This window comes from Bombina bombina, chromosome 4 (genome assembly GCF_027579735.1).
Source record: "Bombina bombina isolate aBomBom1 chromosome 4, aBomBom1.pri, whole genome shotgun sequence".
Lineage (NCBI taxonomy): Eukaryota > Metazoa > Chordata > Amphibia > Anura > Bombinatoridae > Bombina > Bombina bombina.
In genome coordinates this window covers 1,093,962,089-1,093,981,409 of record NC_069502.1, presented here as the reverse complement: position 1 = coordinate 1,093,981,409, position 19,321 = coordinate 1,093,962,089, and the positions used below count along the sequence as shown (strand labels likewise).

The window sequence follows — 19,321 nt, the reverse complement described above, 5'->3', positions numbered from 1 at the left end:
AGAAGCAATGTATGCAAGGGGCTGCAGGATAAAAACCCTGTTGAATAAACATTTTTTATCCATTGGATCTAAAAAGCACAACTGTCCTCGCCAGAGGTAGTGGTACGCTTAGCTAGAGTAGAAACTCTTCTCTCCACCTTAGGAACTGTCTGCCAGAAGTCCCGTGTGGCGGTAACTATTAGAAAACATTCTTCTAAAAAATAGGAGGGGAAGAGAACGGCACACCTGGTCTATCCCCTTCCTTATTAAAAAATTTTTTAGTAAACCTCTTTAGGTATTGGAAAAACATCAGTACACACCGGCACTGCATATTATTTATCCAGTCTACACAATTTCTCTGGCCCTGCGATTGTACACATTCATTCAGAGCAGCCAAAGCCTCCCTGAGCGACAAGTGGAGGTTCTCAAGCGTAAATTTTAAATGTAGAATATCAGAATCAGGTTAAATCATCTTCCCTGAGTCAAAAAAATCACCCACAGACTAAGCATATTGTGAGGTAGTATCATACATGGTTCTTAAAGCGTCTGTATGCTCTGTATCTACCCCCAGAGCTATCTGCTTTCCTTTAATTTCAGGTAGTCTGACTAATACTGCTGCCAGAGTATTATTCACCACCTTTGCCATGTCTTGTAAAATAAACGCTATGGGCGCCCTTGATGTACTTGGCGCCATTTGAGAGGGAGTCCCTGAAGCGGGAGTCGAACGGTCTGACACGTGGGGAGAGTTAGTCGGCATAACTTTCCCCTCGACAGAATCCCCTGGTAAAATAAACGCTATGGGTGCCCTTGATGTACTTGGCGCCATTTGAGCGTGAGTCCCTAAAGCGGGAGTCAAAAGGTCTGACACGTGGGGAGAGTTAGTCGGCATAACTACCCCCACGACAGAATCCACTGGTGATAATGTTTTTAAAAACAAAAAATGATCTTTATTGTTTAACATGAAATCAGTACATCTGGTACACATTCTAAGATTGGGTTCCACCATGGCTTTAAAACATAATGAACACAGAGCTTCCTCTATGTCAGACATGTTAAAACAGACTAATAATGAGATTAGTAAGCTTGGAAAACACTTTAAATCAAGTTAACAAGCAAATATATAAAACGTTACTGTGCCTTTAAGAGAAACAAATTTTGTCAAAATTTGAAAAACAGTGAAAAAAGACAGTAAAACAAACGAAATTTTTACAGTACATGTAATAAGGTAACAGAGCATTGCACCCACTTGCCAATGGATGATTAACTCCTTAATGCAAAAAACAGATCAAAAAAACGACATAGACGTTTTTAAAAACAGACACAACAAAACTGCCACAGCAGAGCTGTGGATTACCTTCCCTATAAACGATTTTGGAAGTCTTTTTAGCCCTTTAGAAAAGTCCTGTAGTATTCATGGGACTGCTGAGGGAATCTGGATGATTCATTTTGTAATTTTAACTGCGCAAAAAAGCGCTAAATTAGGCCCCTCCCAGTCATATTACAACAGTGGGAAGCTTCAGTTAACTGTTTCTATGCAAAATTTAAGCCAGCCATGTGGAAAAAACTTAGGCCCCAATAAGTTTTATCACCAAACATATGTTAAAAAACGATTAAACATGCCAGCAAACGTTTTAAAACACATTTTTACAAGAGTATGTATCTCTATTAATAAGCCTGATACCAGTCGCTTTTACTGCATTTAAGGCTATACCAACATTACAGTGTTATCACCAATGTACGTTAAAAAACGATTAAACATGCCAGCAAACGTTTTAAAACACATTTTTATAAGAGTATGTATCTTTATTAATAAGCCTGATACCAGTCGCTATCGCTGCATTTAAGGCTTTACTTACATTACTTCGGTATCAGCAGTATTTTCTTAGTCAATTCCATTCCTAGAAAAATATTTTACTGCACATACCTTTTCTGCAGGAAAACCTGCACGCCATTCCCCCTCTGAAGTACCTCACTCCTCAGAATGTGTGAGAACAGCAAATGGATCTTAGTTACGTCTGCTAAGATCAAAGAAAAACGCAGGCAGATTCTTCTTCCAAATACTGCCTGAGAAAAACAGCACACTCCGGTGCCATTTAAAAATAACAAACTTTTGATTGAAGAATAAACTAAGTATAAATCACCACAGACTCTCACAACCTCCTATCTATGTTGAGGCTTGCAAGAGAATGACTGTATATGGCAGTTAAGGGAGGAGCTATATAGCAGCTTTGCTGTGGGTGGACTCTTGCAACTTCCTGTTGGGAAGGAGAATATATTCCATAAGTAATGGATGATCCGTGGACTGGATACACTTAACAAGAGAAATAAACCTTACCTTAATGTGTGAAGTATCAGCATGACACTACTTTGCTAGGAACAAGTTCCCTCTCATCATGCACTAGACAATGCTGCATGGGGGAGGGGCATGTGTACACTCACTTATTCTTTTCACTGACACCTTTCTACAAAGCACTGTTTTCCTAACAAACTTCAGTTAGTTGATCTTAGAGCCACAGCAGAAAGAGCAGGGCTAATGGGACCAGCAGACTGGATGCTGTCTGCCCAAGGCTGCATGGATACAGACGAGTCACACAGCCTCAAGACTGAAGAGAGCAGTGTGTGCAGCTGCACAGATGCTCAAATCCTCACGTGCCTGCCACTCCAGATTTCTGCTGCATGCGCCTATAGTGAGCCCTACCCAGAAACAATCTCCACCACCAGAGCAGTTACCTGGTGACAGTAGTAACCCCAGCAGGACCTTTTCTGATGCAGTGGGATTGACTGGATGCGTAGTTAGGGCTTAGCATCCAGTGCACATCTAAAACAGCACATGGCACTAGCTTGGAATGTCACATGACATCAGCATCGTCTGGCACAGTTTCTCACAAATAAATATAAGCAGAGAACTTTTGACTGTGACAATATTAGGACTGACTGTGTGTGTCCTCCATGTCACATGACATCAGAAGTCTGGCATGAACTGGGCCCAGGGCAGCTGCCCCTTTTGCCCTGTGTTAAAGACGGTCCTGGATGCAACCTGCTTGACATTCATTTAAAGAGCACACTATTTTGTTTCATTCTGTGCAATTTGCATGAAATTTAAATGTCAACATATATACTATATTACTTTATATTATTTTATTCTTACATGTCGATCTTCATTTAGTATTACAGTCTGTAATTACTGAAGGCTGTATTCTCTGTAAATGAGATTTTACAATATATAATTGTTAATTGTATGTAGGATTATGTCACTGGCACTCCCATGAAACCTAGGAGTGCCGCCCACTAGGCCACCAATGATGTAGCGTGGGGGATCACCGAAAACAGTATTTTATTAGCGATCCCCCCCGCATGACGAAAAGCACAGCTTTTAGGTGCATCAAAGTGGTTAAGCTATCTATGATCGAGTCGGTGCTTATATTGACTGCATAAGTCAATCCTTTATTACACACAAAATAAATCATGCCAGTATGTAGGATTATAGACAATTTAAGTGATGGTAACTGGAGAAAGCAAGGGAAGAGATAATTAATGTAAAAACGTAATAGGGACATTTTTTAATTGTTTCAACTAGGACAATACACAAATGATGCCCATTTCAGGGCGATTTCTAGAGTAGGTTTTAGCGTTAGTTTAGTTTTTTTTAGGGGTGGGCTTTTTTTTTTTAAGGGGATTAGGTCTCACTGGTTGGGGATTTTTTTTGCTTTTTAGGTATTTTAAAAATTTTTTGTTTACTGCTATTTGTTTTTATTTTTTGTAACTTAGACTTAAGTTTGGGGTCTTGGGGGGTATTTTGCGATGTGGGTATTGGCGGTTTAGGGGTTACTAGTATAGGAAGTTAATGACAGTGGGCTATATAGCGATTTAGTGGTTAATAGTGTTGCGGGGTAATTTGCGGTGGGCTATGTGGTGGTTTAGGGGTTAATAGTGTAGCGAGGTAGTTTGCAGTGGGCTATATGGCGGTTTAGGGATGCTTAGTGCAACTTTTTATCAGTTCAAACTATTTACGCAAGTTTTGATTCTACGTAAACATTTTGAGCGTAAAATGCTCAATGCTGCCAATAGAAAATATGGGGAGAGCAAATTAATTTGCAGTAAACACTGTGCCACTTGTAATGTGGATTTAAACAACAAAAAACACTGTGATCCTGTTTGTGCTCCTCGTGCTAACTATAGTGCGTCACTTTTAATCTAGCCCTAGGTCGGAAGAATGTACATTTCAATCTTGAACAAGCTCCAAGCATGACAGAGAATGTGTGTGCAAAGTAAAAAGTATCCCAAAAGCTGTGCATTTCACCAATGTAACAAACTACCCCAACCTTATGTCTCTGCACCCTAAACCTATAGACTGTGAGCTCTCCGGAGCAGGGCCCTCTTCCTCCTGTACTAGATTTGTTTAGTTTTGTTATGTTTTGTATTTTATCACAAATCTTTGTCATTGTATACCACTATCATTGTACCCAGCGCTACGAAATTTGGCGGCGCTATACAAATAAATGATAATAATTTCCAATTACAGATCCCTTAAAATAATTTTCAAATACGAAAGTCAGAATTGCCATAGATGAAAAAACATAAAGCAAATGCCAGTGTATTAAAGATTAATGAATGTTCAAGTGAAACCACTCGCACAGCACAAATACATTGCAGTTCATAATAGATCGTATGAAAACAGGCTCACAAAATTGTTAATTTAAATTGAAATGGTTAAAACAATTTTAGTAATAGTGTAATTTAACACTGAAAATTTTGGATTTTCCAATTCTCGGAGCTGAAAATGCACATTGCAGACTTCTCAAGGCTCATCCTGCTACATCTATTTCCCTTTTTTAACAACTGCAAAACAATGCCTTTTATACTAACAGTTATTGTAGCTAGCCTTGGTGTCTGCAGACTAAAGCCCAGGTTGGCTGCTCCAAATAACGCAAGTGGTAGGTGGAGTTTGGCTATTGAAAAGCAAATGCAGCAAACAAGATGTTAATTTGTTTTAAAATGTTTAGACTTTTTAGAATAAGTTATACTATGTTAAATAATATGTTATAATAGCAAGACAACAGAAATGTACTTCATTATTTATTTTGCCTGCTTTTTCTGTTTATTAGTTGGGGAAATACCTGCTGATGTTTTAGTGTCTATAAAACATTGGAAGCTGCCATGTTGTAACTTAGGTTACCTTCTCTGCTGTGGCCAAATAAGGACAGTTATAAATAGGTCACTAGAGGGTGCAGCCAATGGCTGTGTGGAATATAACAGTGTTCTGCACTTCCATTTCTAACAGGAACTGAAAAGCTCACAATTTCAGAATGGAATTGCAGGAAAAGGGGGCAAAATAAACAATTAAAGTATTTTGCAGAGTATTTTTAGATATATGATATGATTTATAATTTTATAGTACCATCTCAAAGTGTTTAATGCCCCTTTAAAGCTATTGCTCCAGACTAGTCCAATCATGATCTCTCACTCTGAATTACATATAAAAGCAGGTCACCTACCTGATTCTGTGCTTTTTTGAGCATGATAAACCCTGATGATATCTGCAGCGGTCTCCCTGACATCCTGTTCTTCACTCTGCAGCAGATGAAATATGCATGCCCAGAGGCTTAACGTATTTGAAAATCCTAACAAAGAAGCAGAAAGAAAACATTTTTTTCCACAATTAATTGATGTATTCTATAGTGTAGGAACATTAAAAACTGGGCTCTTCAGAACTGGGGAAGTAATATTTAGAGTCCCAATAACTTGATATAATGATACCATCTAGGTTTCAGGTTCCAGTACATGGATCTGTCATTAAGCCAGACATAACAGTAACAATATACCCATGTATAAAACATGTTTTAACCCTTTGGCCAACAGAGGGGCTTGCAAACATATAGCTAACACTCAGTGGCATATTTATGTTTTGTGCTGCCCTAGGCACTCAAAATTATGCTGCTCCCCCCCCTTGCAAAGGTTTTAGGCTTTTTTTTCCACTTAATATTTCTATGGGTCAGTGTGTAAAATGTTTTTGTTTGTTTTTTAATAACAATTCGAAAGAAAATGGCCTAGCAAAACACTTGCATACAGGTGGGTTGAATTGCATGCATCTCATAACATTTTATCCCTGAGAGAAGGGAGAGAAAAGAAGGGGAGGAGAGAAAAGAAGGGGAGAAAAGGAGGGAATGGAAAACAGGAAGGGAGGGAGAGAGAGAAGTGGTAAAGGAAAGAAAGGAGTGAAAGGAAGCAAGGGAGGGAGTTGAGAGAAAGAAGGGAGGGAGGGAAAGAAGGGAGGGAGTTGAGGGAGGGAGTGAGTTGAGGAAGGAAGGGAGGGAGGGAAAGGAAAACAGGAAGAGAGAGAGAGAGAGAAGTGGTAAAGGAAAGAAAGGAGTGAAAGAAGGAAGCAAGGGAGGGAGTTGAGAGAAAGAAGGGAGGGAGGGAAAGAAGGGAGAGAGGAAGGGAGGGAAACAAGAATACACTTTGAAACAATCACTGCCCTTTACATGCAATAACATACAGTAATTACCATTATTCAAGTAATGAAACTTTTTAAGGGTCCGTTTCCTATTTACTCCGTGGGTTCATGAATGCAGAGAAAGCTAGCTATTAGTAGCTAACATACATTAGCGCTGAGAGTTTATGATTAGATATCACAAGCTGATCTAAGCAGTGCACAGACGCATCCAGTCTGTTAGTTACTAAGACCTGCAATAAGCACTGCGCTCGCAGACCCACCACAGCTAACAAGGGGAGGCAGCATATGGGCACTCGGTCTTCTCCTCCAGCCTCACCTTGTAAGCATATCCCCGGTCAAGATTCTAACCAAGAACGCTTCCAATGCAAAAATTCTGGCGGCTCTAAATGAAGCAACGGTTTAAAGGAGCTATACTCAGTCATTTGTTTTTACTACTTTTATTCTTGTTTTTAATCTTGCTCTTGACAAAGACGTTTTAACGTTGAAACGCGTTAAGCTAATAAAAATACACCTTTTCACCAAAATTGGAAGACTGTTGATATTCTTCTTTGCTGTACCAAGCCGGATCCTCCGTTATATGGAGTAAGTTACTACTTTGTTTTCCTTTGCACATTGGATTTTTTGTCATTTGAGTCTCCATTTATCCACAGCCAAGCAGCAGGCATTATATGGAAACACCATACCCCAACTTGGAGATATACGATTTTGAAGCTGAACTATCGCAGCATATGGAGTGAGTATACTGCACCCATATTTATTTGGTTCCTACATACACTTCAAGCCCTGCTTTCTCTTCATTATTAGAGAAAAATCATTCTACAGACCAGCGCCATCTACTTTTCCACTATCAAATTATCTACACAGTCCTAGAGGAGAGACTGTAAGAAGGCTGCGGTCTATCCTAAAAGGAGAGTATCAGTTCTTGGTTTTCTATTTTCTAGTGTTGTTTACATCTAACACATTTGTATTCTTTTTTGCTTGTATTTTGTTTAAAGGAGCACTGCCTGTGAAGAGCGACCTTAGTGCACGTGCCTTGTCTACTCTGTAAATGCCTGCACTTTATAGCTCACTGTACTGTATGCTGGCTTTTAGAGAGAGGATAGGGCAGATGTGCTGCCCATCCCAAACCTGCTGCCCTAGACACCGACCTTGTTGGCCTAGGCCATAATACGCCCCTGCTAACACTACAAGCTAGGGGGTTACCTGTATCCTATCATATTGACAAGTTCAACATTTATAAATATGGTCCATCCAGATAATTTTTGCAAGTACAGCATATTTTTATTTGAGTTATTGTACATCCATTTTAAGCCCCCACAAAGCCCCATACTGTCAAAAGGATAAGTTTGTCCCTGTTTGCGTGAGTGTGCTTGTGGGACCGGCTAGCACACATGGCAATAGCAAGCATGCGCTATTTCTACTCGTAGGTGTCCTCTAATGTTACATGTGTCATGCATCACGTATCTTATCTCTGCGCTGTTTGACGCCATACAAAGCTGAAAGTTGTTAGTGCTGGCAGAACTTAAGGGTGTGCTACTTTTTGTTTGCCCCCGATGAATGGAGAAGAGACTAACTTAGGCAGCAGTGTAATGACTATGAGATGTGCACTAATCACTTCTCCCCTCTCCTGGGCCAAACACAGAATAGTGCACCCTGAAGTTCTGGCAGTTGTATCTAAACTACTTGATTTATTTATGAATGTATCCTTAAACCTTCCTTCTTAACATGCTGTCTTGTTCCTAATACATTCCTCTGCTCCCCTGTGTGGACTGTGCCCTGTATTAGTGGAATTGCCCCGCTGTGTCCCTTTAAAGCTAAATGGACTCTGTGGGGTGCAAGCATGGCCAGCTAGACAACAGGAGTGACGAGGGATTCTTACTGCAGGATGAACTAGGACCTAACCTGCTCCCTGCGTTTATAACCAGACAAAGCCTAAAGTTGTTAGCGCTGCCAGAACTTAAGGGCAGTAAAGGGACAATTGATTATTGCAGACAGCAGTGAAGCTGAAGATGAGATGATTGTTAATCACTTCTCCCTTCACCGAGGCCAAACACAGAATAATGCTCCCTAAAGTTCTGGCAATGCTAAAAACCTTCTGCTTTGTAAATGATGAACACTGTGCGCAGGTAAGGTCCATGTGGCTTGACATATGCAATAGATCACAGAAAGATATGAGGTCAGTGCACATATACAGTTGCTGCCTAGCTTGTGTTCTGTCTATCTTTGCCATATAAATATAAAATATGATGGTCACTCAGGGACATGCTCTGTGAAGATCTTCACTCTGCTCTTTCCAAAAGGCAACTGCCTATCGATGGTAGGTAAAAATGATAAAATTTGGAAAATGTGTTTGCAGACATATACAGTATGTAAGGTTTTAACATTGTAGGGCATTGTGCTTCTAATACACACGCAATAGTGACATAGAGTGTAAAAGGACACCACTGGTACCCAAACCTCACAAACAACAGGGCAATGTTTATGTGAATTCAGTATCACTAAAGCTTCTAAACACATATTAAATCTGTGTTGGATAATTCTATTTGTAAGCTTGGAATGACTGTTTTTGATTCTTGTCAATCAATAAACTACATTTGTTGGCTGTTATGTTCATTTATGTTTTTTTGCATCAGAGGACATAAAAAAAACACGAAATGCAAGAACTTTTGAGAAGGATATGATTGTATACACTGTAGCCAGCAATTTAAAATGTATGCAAGAAAAAAAACACACACTTTATTTAAAATATATCTTTTTTATTTATTTAGTTAGTTTTTGTTACTCACTCTGTTGAAATATTTCCAACACAGTATTTGTAATATAATGGATTATTGTTAGAATAAATCAATACAAAACAGTTCACCCAATTTAGGGCTAGATTATGAGTGGAACGCAGATTAGCGCTCCTGCTCGAGCGATAACATTACTAGATGCGAAAACCCGACCCACGCAAAAAATTATTGCAACCGCTTTAACTTCTTCTCCCACAGGCTTCAATAGAGCCCAAAAAACCTAACACCCATACTTGCACGCTAACCCAACCACTTATATTCAAGAGCACTAAACCCGACAAGAAATATTATATACACACATATATAAATACGTATACATCTTTAGACGTGTATCTGTATGTATCTCTATGTTAAAGCCCTTTGCAGACTTTTTTTTCCTAACACCCGAGACTTCATATTTTTGAGCACTTATAACTTTTTAATACAATATTTTTTTAAAAATAATTTTTATCAGTGTTATGAGTTTGAATGTACTTTTAATGTATTTTTTATGTTTTCGTGCAACTTTTTTGTTTCGCACAAAGCTCTGAAGTCACGCTAACCTGCATTATGTGCTTTAAATTTCATTGCACTCAAGTGATCAATTAGTAATACGTGCGCTATTTCTGATTCGAGCAAAGTGTAGCAAAATACCCCTTATCACTCTCGTGCAACAGTTATTGTGCACCTGTAATCTAGCCCTTAATCTCATTGTAAAAAAATGTGTTAATTTCAGGAACAAAATAAATTATTTCAAAAGATACAACAATGTAAAAAGAAAATTCAATTAATTTAATTATTAAACTATTGCTTACATATAACTGCAGATAAGTTAAACACAAGGTTAAAGTCAACTCCAAAGCAGCAATGAACTACTGGGAGCTAGCTCAACACACCTCGAAAGCCAATGACAAGGCATATGTGTGTAGCCAGCAATCACCAGCTAACTGCTCCTAAGCCTACCTAGGTATGCTTTTCAACAAGCAAAATAAATTTGATAACAAAAGTACATTAAAAGGTCTCTTAAAACTGCTGTATCTGTACCATGAAAATGTTACTTTGACTTTCATGTCCTTTAATAGAGTACTTAGTGAAGTATAAATAGATTACTAGCACAATCTAAGAAGAACTTTGCCTAGTGTTAGCATACATTTGTTTCCAGTCAGTCAATCCAACATCAAATGTTATTTCATTAATGAATAATTTTACTGTGCTTACTCTTTCATTTTACAAGCTTACAAGTGCAGGAAAAAGAAGACAAAATAGAAGAAAAATTAAAGGGAAACTGTAGTCCGAAAACAAAGCACAATATTTTTTGGGGGGGGGGGGAAACTTAAATGTTTGCAATATATATGCATTGCATTTCTATGGGGATTGCATTTTTAATGGCGCGGTCTCGCTGCCAAACTTTTTCCAGTGGCCAACAGTAAGGAGGGAGGGTATAAGCTGTATGACACAATAGTGTTGTTCCTTCCTCACACAGCTGACATTTTTTCCTACATTACATGTATAGAGCTTTGTACTCGGCTACCACTGGCTATGATAGTACTAGCTGTGCAGAGTATACTGCACATAGCAATGAAGGAAACTGTTTGCATTAGAAGAAATAAGGTGCAGTATGTGTTCTGTAGGTGATTATAATAATTTCTGTGCAGCCTGGGTTACCTTGGCAACAAACTAGTCTCTGCAGTGAGGGCAGCTGAAACTTACAGTACTTACACTTCTCCCTTCAAGATGTCTTAGCTGCCTAAACTAAGTAGACACTATGGGGCCGATTTATCAATGTCTGTAGCGTATCATGTCCGACAGACATCGCTGAATGCCGACAGCATACACTGTCGGCATTTAACATTGCATAAGCAGTTCTAGTGAACTGCTTGTGCAATGCCGCCCCCTGCAGAATCGCGGACAATCGGCCGCTAGCAGAGAGTGTCAATCAGCCCGATCGTAAAGGAGCGGGCAGATTGCAGACCACAGCCTCAGAAGCAGTGGACCAGTTATGGAGCAGCTGTCTTTAGACCGCTGCTTCATAACTGCCGTTTCCAGCGAGCCTGAAGGCTTGCGCATAAACAGGGGCCATCAAGCTCCATTCGGAGCTTGATAATTCGGCCCTATTGTCTTATTTCTGCTAAAGTAAGACAGACAACTGCTGCTTTCTATGGTGTACTAAGCCTGTCCACTGATCTTACTAAGCCTGTCCGCTGATCTTACTATGCCTGTCTGCTGATCTTACTAAGCCTGTCTGCTGATCTTACTAAGCCTGTACGCTGAACTTAATAACCCTGTACGCTGATCTTACTAAGCCTGTACGCTGATCTTACTACGCTTGTCTGCTGATCTTACTAAGCCTGTCCGCTGATCTTACTAAGCCTGTCCGCTGATCTTACTGAGCCTGTCCGCTGATCTTACTGAGCCTGTCCGCTGATCTTACTGAGCCTGTCCGCTGATCTTACTGAGCCTGTCCGCTGATCTTACTGAGCCTGTCCGCTGATATTACTGAGCCTTTACGCTGATCTTACTAAGCCTGTCTGCTGATCTTACTAAGCCTGTCCGCTGATCTTATTAAGCCTGTCCGCTGATCTTACTAAGCCTGTCTGCTGATCTTACTAAGCCTGTACGCTGATCTTACTGAGCCTTTACGCTGATCTTACTAAGCCTGTCTGCTGATCTTACTAAGCCTGTCTGTTGATCTTACTAAGCCTGTACGCTGATCTTACTAAGCCTGTCTGCTGTTCTTACTAAGCCTGTCTGTTTATCTTACTAAGCCTGTACGCTGATCTTACTAAGCCTGTACGCTGATATTACTGAGCCTTTACGCTGATCTTACTAAGCCTGTCTGCTGATCTTACTAAGCCTGTCTGCTGATCTTACTAAGCCTGTCTGCTGATCTTACTAAGCCTGTCCGCTGTTCTTACTAAGCCTGTCCGCTGATCTTACTAAGCCTGTCCGCTGATCTTACTAAGCCTGTCCGCTGATCTTACTAAGCCTGTACGCTGATATTACTGAGCCTTTACGCTGATCTTACTAAGCCTGTCCGCTGATCTTACTAAGCCTGTCCGCTGATCTTACTAAGCCTGCCTGCTGATCTTACTAAGCCTGTCTGCTGATCTTACTAAGCCTGTCCGCTGATCTTACTAAGCCTGCCCGCTGATCTTACTAAGCCTGTCCGCTGTTCTTACTAAGCCTGTCCGCTGATCTTACTAAGCCTGTCTGCTGATCTTACTAAGCCTGTCCGCTGATTTTACTAAGCCTGTACGCTGATATTACTGAGCCTGTCCGCTGATCTTACTAAGCCTGTCCGCTGATCTTACTAAGCCTGTACGCTGATCTTACTAAGCCTGTATGCTGATCTTACTAAGCCTGTACGCTGATATTACTGAGCCTGTACGCTGATCTTACTAAGCCTGTCTGCTGATCTTACTAAGCCTGTCCGCTGATCTTACTAAGCCTGTCCGCTGATCTTACTAAGTCTGCCTTTACGCTGATCTTACTAAGCCTGTCTGCTGATCTTACTAAGCCTGTCCGCTGATCTTACTAAGTCTGTCCGCTGACCTTACTAAGCCTGTCCGCTGATCTTACTAAGCCTGTCCGCTGTTATTACTAAGCCTGTACGCTGATCTTACTAAGCCTGTACGCTGATCTTACTAAGCCTGTCCGCTGTTATTACTAAGCCTGTACGCTGATCTTACTAAGCCTGTACGCTGATCTTACTAAGCCTGTCCGCTGATCTTACTAAGCCTGTCCGCTGTTATTACTAAGCCTGTACGCTGATATTACTGATCCTTTATGCTGATCTTACTAAGCCTGTCCGCTGATCTTACTAAGCCTGTTTGCTGATCTTACTAAGCCTGTCTGCTGATCTTACTAAGCCTGTCTGCTGATCTTAATAAGCCTGTCTGCTGATCTTAATAAGCCTGTACGCTGATCTTACTAAGCCTGTCTGCTGATCTTACTAAGCCTGTCCGCTGATCTTACTAAGCCTGTCCGCTGATCTTACTAAGTCTGCCTTTACGCTGATCTTACTAAGCCTGTCTGCTGATCTTACTAAGCCTGTCCGCTGATCTTACTAAGTCTGTCCGCTGACCTTACTAAGCCTGTCCGCTGATCTTACTAAGCCTGTCCGCTGTTATTACTAAGGCTGTCTGTTGATCTTACTAAGCCTGTACGCTGATCTTACTAAGCCTGTACGCTGATATTACTGATCCTTTATGCTGATCTTACTAAGCCTGTCCGCTGATCTTACTAAGCCTGTTTGCTGATCTTACTAAGCCTGTCTGCTGATCTTACTAAGCCTGTCTGCTGATCTTAATAAGCCTGTCTGCTGATCTTAATAAGCCTGTACGCTGATCTTAATAAGCCTGTCTGCTGATCTTACTAAGCCTGTCCGCTGATCTTACTAAGCCTGTCCGCTGATCTTACTAAGTCTGTCTGTTGATCTTACTAAGCCTGTACGCTGATCTTACTAAGCCTGTACTCTGATATTACTGAGCCTTTACGCTGATCTTACTAAGCCTGTCCGCTGATCTTACTAAGCCTGTTTGCTGATCTTAATAAGCCTGTCTGCTGATCTTAATAAGCCTGTCTGCTGATCTTAATAAGCCTGTACGCTGATCTTAATAAGCCTGTCTGCTGATCTTACTAAGCCTGTCCGCTGATCTTACTAAGCCTGTCCGCTGATCTTACTAAGTCTGTCTGTTGATCTTACTAAGCCTGTACGCTGATCTTACTAAGCCTGTACGCTGATCTTACTAAGCCTGTCCGCTGATCTTACTAAGCCTGTCCGCTGTTCTTACTAAGCCTGTCTGTTGATCTTACTAAGCCTGTACGCTGATATTACTGAGCCTTTATGCTGATCTTACTAAGCCTGTCCGCTGATCTTACTAAGCCTGTCTGCTGATCTTACTAAGCCTGTCCGCTGTTCTTACTAAGCCTGTCTGTTGATCTTACTAAGCCTGTACGCTGATCTTACTAAGCCTGTCCGCTGATCTTACTAAGCCTGTCTGCTGATCTTACTAAGCCTGTCTGCTGATCTTACTAAGCCTGTCTGCTGTTCTTACTAAGCCTGTCTGTTGATCTTACTAAGCCTGTACGCTGATCTTACTAAGCCTGTACGCTGATATTACTGAGCCTTTATGCTGATCTTACTAAGCCTGTCTGCTGATCTTACTAAGCCTGTCTGCTGATCTTACTAAGCCTGTACGCTGATCTTACTAAGCCTGTACGCTGATCTTACTAAGCCTATCCACTTATCTTACTAAGCCTGTCCGCCTCTTGTACACAACCAATGTTTATGAACAATTGTGCAATAAGTGGTGGAAAGGAAGTTAGGGAAGAGATGCAATTGTTCTGATGTCCATAATGAGGTTATTCTACTGGAAGCCTGCAACTTCCCCCAAGGAGACAGAGGACAGGAGAGGCCTGGATCAAATGGTGACTGATTCAGTCACTGAAGTGCTGCCCCTTGTCAAGTGGTGCCTGGGTCCATTGGACCCACATGGTCCCATGGTTGAGCCAGCTTTGGGACACAACATGTTGTACACAGCTAGTACTGCCACAGCCAGTGGTTCCTGGTAGCTGAGCAGGGGGCTCTATATATGTACTAAAGATTGCTGCGGAGCATAAAAAATAGTGAGCTGTGTGGAGAAGAAACAATTCATAACAGGAAACAACATTACAGGCAAAGTCACTCTCAATTTTAACAACTTTAGCTGCAAAAAAATTAACACATATATATTGCAAAAATACTATTTAAGCTATTCTTTTTTCAAATATTGTACTTTGTTTTCCGACTACAATGGCACTTTAATTAAGGCAAAAATTTCTCAGAATTCAAAAACAATACTGATGGTTATGGTGTCAAGGGCAACTCTTTACTTCCAGTAATCTTATGTCTGAGATATCAAGATTAGTCACGTCCAAATAAAATTATAGTAAACCTTTTGGGAGTTCTGTAAAAGGTGCCAGTTCTACCCACATTACATGCTACGGTGTGACTTGCTGTCTAGTTAATCTATTAACCATGAAGAGTCAACTATTTTGTTCCAAAACCAGCTGTTAAACATTTCCTCAGGTCATGTTTACTCATAATACAGACTAATTATAAATGGATAACTGTGTATGTATGACGTTCTTCTCATGAATAAAATGGCAAAAAGAACCTTCTCAATAAAATGAACTGTACGGCTAATAATTAAAAATATGTTCTGTCACGTAGTCCTAAATTAAACACATCAAGGTCTTTATCATGTTTCTTGGGAATAAAATGTTTAAACTGTCACTGAAAAACATAGTAGCCAGAAAATGCCTGAGTTATTTGGCCACTAGGTTGAAATCCCGAACACATACATAGCCATGATAAAGAAATTGTAACACATTTTCCAATTTACTTTTATAATTAACTTTATGTCTTTCTCTTGGTATGTTCTATGACAGCATACTGAGGTAGGCTCACCAGTGTGCACGTAATTGAGCACTATATGCATAACACTGCTACAAACATTGTTGGAAATGCTAATTCAATATAGTACTTAAGACGTGTGCATATTTCTAAGCCTACCTAGGTATGCACTCATTGCAAGTAGCTACGTTTTAACAAAGGATACTAAAAGAAAGAAGGATTTTTATTAATAATGGTAAATTGGATTTTTTTTTTATTTTACCCTCTATCTGAATCATGAAAATGTAATTGCGGAATCTTCTTAATTCCTTGTATTTTTCTGCAGCACTGTATATGTTTCATGCTATATCCAAAAATGTACTTGTTCCATTGCTTTGTATAAACAGAGACAACATAGATAACTGCTGATTAAAAAAAAAATATGGTGAACTTAAAGTGATGGTAAATCCTAGCGTTTGGGAAATGCTAGGATTTACAATCGTAACAAATAAAGGGGACTTTCATTCATGAAGTATAAAATACTTCATTCTGAAAGCCCCTTTATTTGTTAGCAGCGTTTGCTGCGCTGAGCTGCTAAAGGCACTAAGGCAGCGCACGGGCAGAACGCTATTTGGATGAGAGGTGACGTTTCCACCTCTTAGCCAATAGCCGTGCGGGAAATACAGCTTGGCACCAGGTTTTGCGGCGCCAAGCTGTATTTCTCGTACTGCTATTGGCTAAGAGGTGGAAACGTCACCTCTCAGCCATATTGTGTTCTGCCGTGGGCTGCCTTTATCAGCTCAGCGCAGCAAACGCTGCTAACAAATAAAGGGGCTTTCAGAATGAAGTATTTTATACTTCATGAATGAAAGTCCCCTTTATTTGTTACGATTGTAAATCTTAGCGTTTCCTAAACGCTAGGGTTTACCATCACTTTAAAGGGACAAAAAAGGTGCAAAATGAAAATGCTCTAATGTGTTAGAGAATGTTATTATTCCACTATTGTTTGTATATAACTATGTGTTTAATCCCTGTAATATGGAAAGATAGCTGCAGGAACATTCATGGGTTGTCACTCTAAATGGGAAAGAATTGTCTAAAGCATAAGTCCCATGAGGTTCTTATTCATTGGTCAGTTCCAAATCAGAAACACCCAAACTAAATTTGAATGTATTTGTCATATTACTGAGTAAGAACAGTCTGTAAGATGTTCATTATTCTGCTGGCACAGACTGAAGTGATAACATGTAGTGAACACATATAGGTAAAAAAGGCCATCTGGCAGCTTTTAATAACAGTTTACAGAAGCTTCACTCTTTGCCAACAATCATGCAGAAATCTAGTCATGAACAATAACCCAAAAGTAGAGGGCTTTTAATGTATGGCTTAGACTTAAAGGGACAGTCAAGTTAAAAAAAAACTTTCATTTTTCAAATACGGCATGTCATTTTAAACAACTTTCCAATTTACTTTTATCAACAATTTTGCTTTGTTCTCTTGGTATTCTAGTTGAAAGCAAACCTAGGAAGGTGCATATGATATTTAATTTATTTACTTTTCACAGCAGAGGAGAGCAAGCTCATGTAGGCCATATAGATAGCATTGTGATCACGCCCGTGGCTAGTGGCAGACACTGCACTAATTGGCTAAAATGCAAGTCAATAGATAATAACTAAAAGTCATGTGATTAGGGGCGGTCAGAAGATGCTTAGATACAAGTTAGTCACAGAAGTAAAAAGTGTATTAAAGGACCAGTAAACACAGTAGATTTGCATAATCAACAAATGCACGATAACAAGACAATACAATAGCATTTACTCTGAATTTCAAATGAGTAGTAGATTTCTTTCTAACAAATTTTAAAGTTATGTATATTTCCACTCCCCCTGTACCATGTGATAGCAATCAGCCAATCACAAATGCATATACGTATAGTCTGTCAATTCTTGCACATGCTCAGTAGGAGCTAGTGACTCAAAAAGTGTAAATATAACAGACTGTGCACATTTTTTTTAATGGAAGTAAATTGGAAAGTTAAAATGACATGCTGTATCTGAATCATGAAAATTTTATTTGACCTGAGTGTCCCTTTAATATAACAGTGTTGGTTTTGCAAAACTGGGGAATGAGTAATAAAGGGATTATCTATCTTTTTAAACAACAAAGATTCTGGTGTTGAAATGGATATTATATTCCAGATGTCACATGAAAGAACAGCAAATTAAAAACTTTTTTTTTTTTTTGAAGGTAAAAACTTTTTGATTAAAATTTACCAGTGCTAGGTGGATAAGCACTTGATAAAAAGTACCTATAAACCAATAAACATTAGTTTCGAAGAGCACAACTAATATTGGTATAAACTTAAGGCAAAATGCTTATATTTTTATTTTGAGCTTTTATAAGGATGATATAATTATTTTTAAAAGACCAACAGCCAGCAGCACTTAGTGGATAAAAAGACCTTTATTCCATATAGTGGGTCACCATTACAAGCAAAGTTTTGGATCACATATGTTCAAATCAGCCAATAGGATTTAAGCAACTCTCATCCTATTGGATGATTTGAAATTTTCAGCCAATAGGAATGCAAGGTACCCCAAAATAATAGGGGTACCTTGCATTCAAGCTTCAGTGTGCGGCGGACGATCGCATGAAGAGGAGCTTCAACGTCGGATGTCAGCGTCGTCGCCGATCCTGCTCCGAGCCGCCTAAGCTCCGCAACCCCTGGATGAAGATGGCTCACCGGGATGAAGATTGAAGATGGAGCCGCCTGGAAGAAGACCTTCACCGCTGGACTTCAGGAATGGTGAGTACCTATTTCAGGGTGGGTTTTATTATTATTATTATTATTATTGGGGCTTTTTATTTTTTTTAATGGGCAGTAAAAGAGCTGATTGCCCTTTTAAGGGCAATGCCCATACAAATGCTCTTTAGGGGCAATGGGTAGCTTAGTTTTTTTTTATATAGTTAGGTCTTTTTTTTAATGGGCAGTAAAACAGCTGATTGCCCTTTTAAGGGCAATGCCCTACAAAAGGCCCTTTTAAGGGCTATTGGTAGTTTAGTGTTAGATTAGGGGGTATTTTTATTTTGGGTTGGCTTTTTTGTTTTTATAGGGGTATTAGATTAGGTTAAAAATTTTTATTTTGGATAATTTCATATATTATTTTTTTTAATCTTTTGTTGTTTTTTTTGTAATTTTAGAGTTTGTTATTTTGTGTGATGTCAGGTTTTGTTATTTTGTTTTATTTTAGATTTTGTTATTTTTTGTAATGTTAGTTTTTTTTTCTTTCGTAGTGTTAGGATTTTTTAATTTTGTAATTTAGGGTTTTTATTTTTGGTATATTTTATTTTTTTAAATAGTAATGTTAAGTTTATTTATAGTTTTAACTTAGGTTTTATTTATTACAAAGGCAAGTTTTTATTTATTTTAAGGTAGTTACATTGTAACTTTAATTTAAAGTTAGCGTGTTAGGTTTAGGGGTTAATAGTTTAATTTAGTTTGTTGCAATGTGGGGGCCGCTGGTTTAGGGGTTAATAGCTTTATTTAGTGTTGGCGATGTGTTGGGATGTCAGATTAGGGGTTAATAACTTTAGTGTTGGCGATGTGGGGGGACGGCGGATTAGGGGTTAATAACTTTATTTAGTGTTGGCAATGTGGAGAGACGGTGGATTAGGGGTTAATAACATTATCTAGTGTTGGCAATGTGGGGAGACGGTGGATTAGGGGTTAATAACGTTATC

At 39.4% G+C, this 19,321-nt stretch overlaps 1 protein-coding gene across 1 annotated transcript in view; it reads right to left on the bottom strand.

The window, feature by feature from the left end:
- Positions 1 to 19,321, bottom strand: part of THADA (THADA armadillo repeat containing) — a 1,857,831-nt gene that overhangs the window by 204,066 nt on the left and 1,634,444 nt on the right. Inside the window, exon 36 of the mRNA XM_053712286.1 lies at positions 5,475 to 5,600. Coding sequence (XP_053568261.1) covers positions 5,475 to 5,600 — 126 coding nt within the window. The remainder of the gene's footprint in view (positions 1 to 5,474; positions 5,601 to 19,321) is intronic.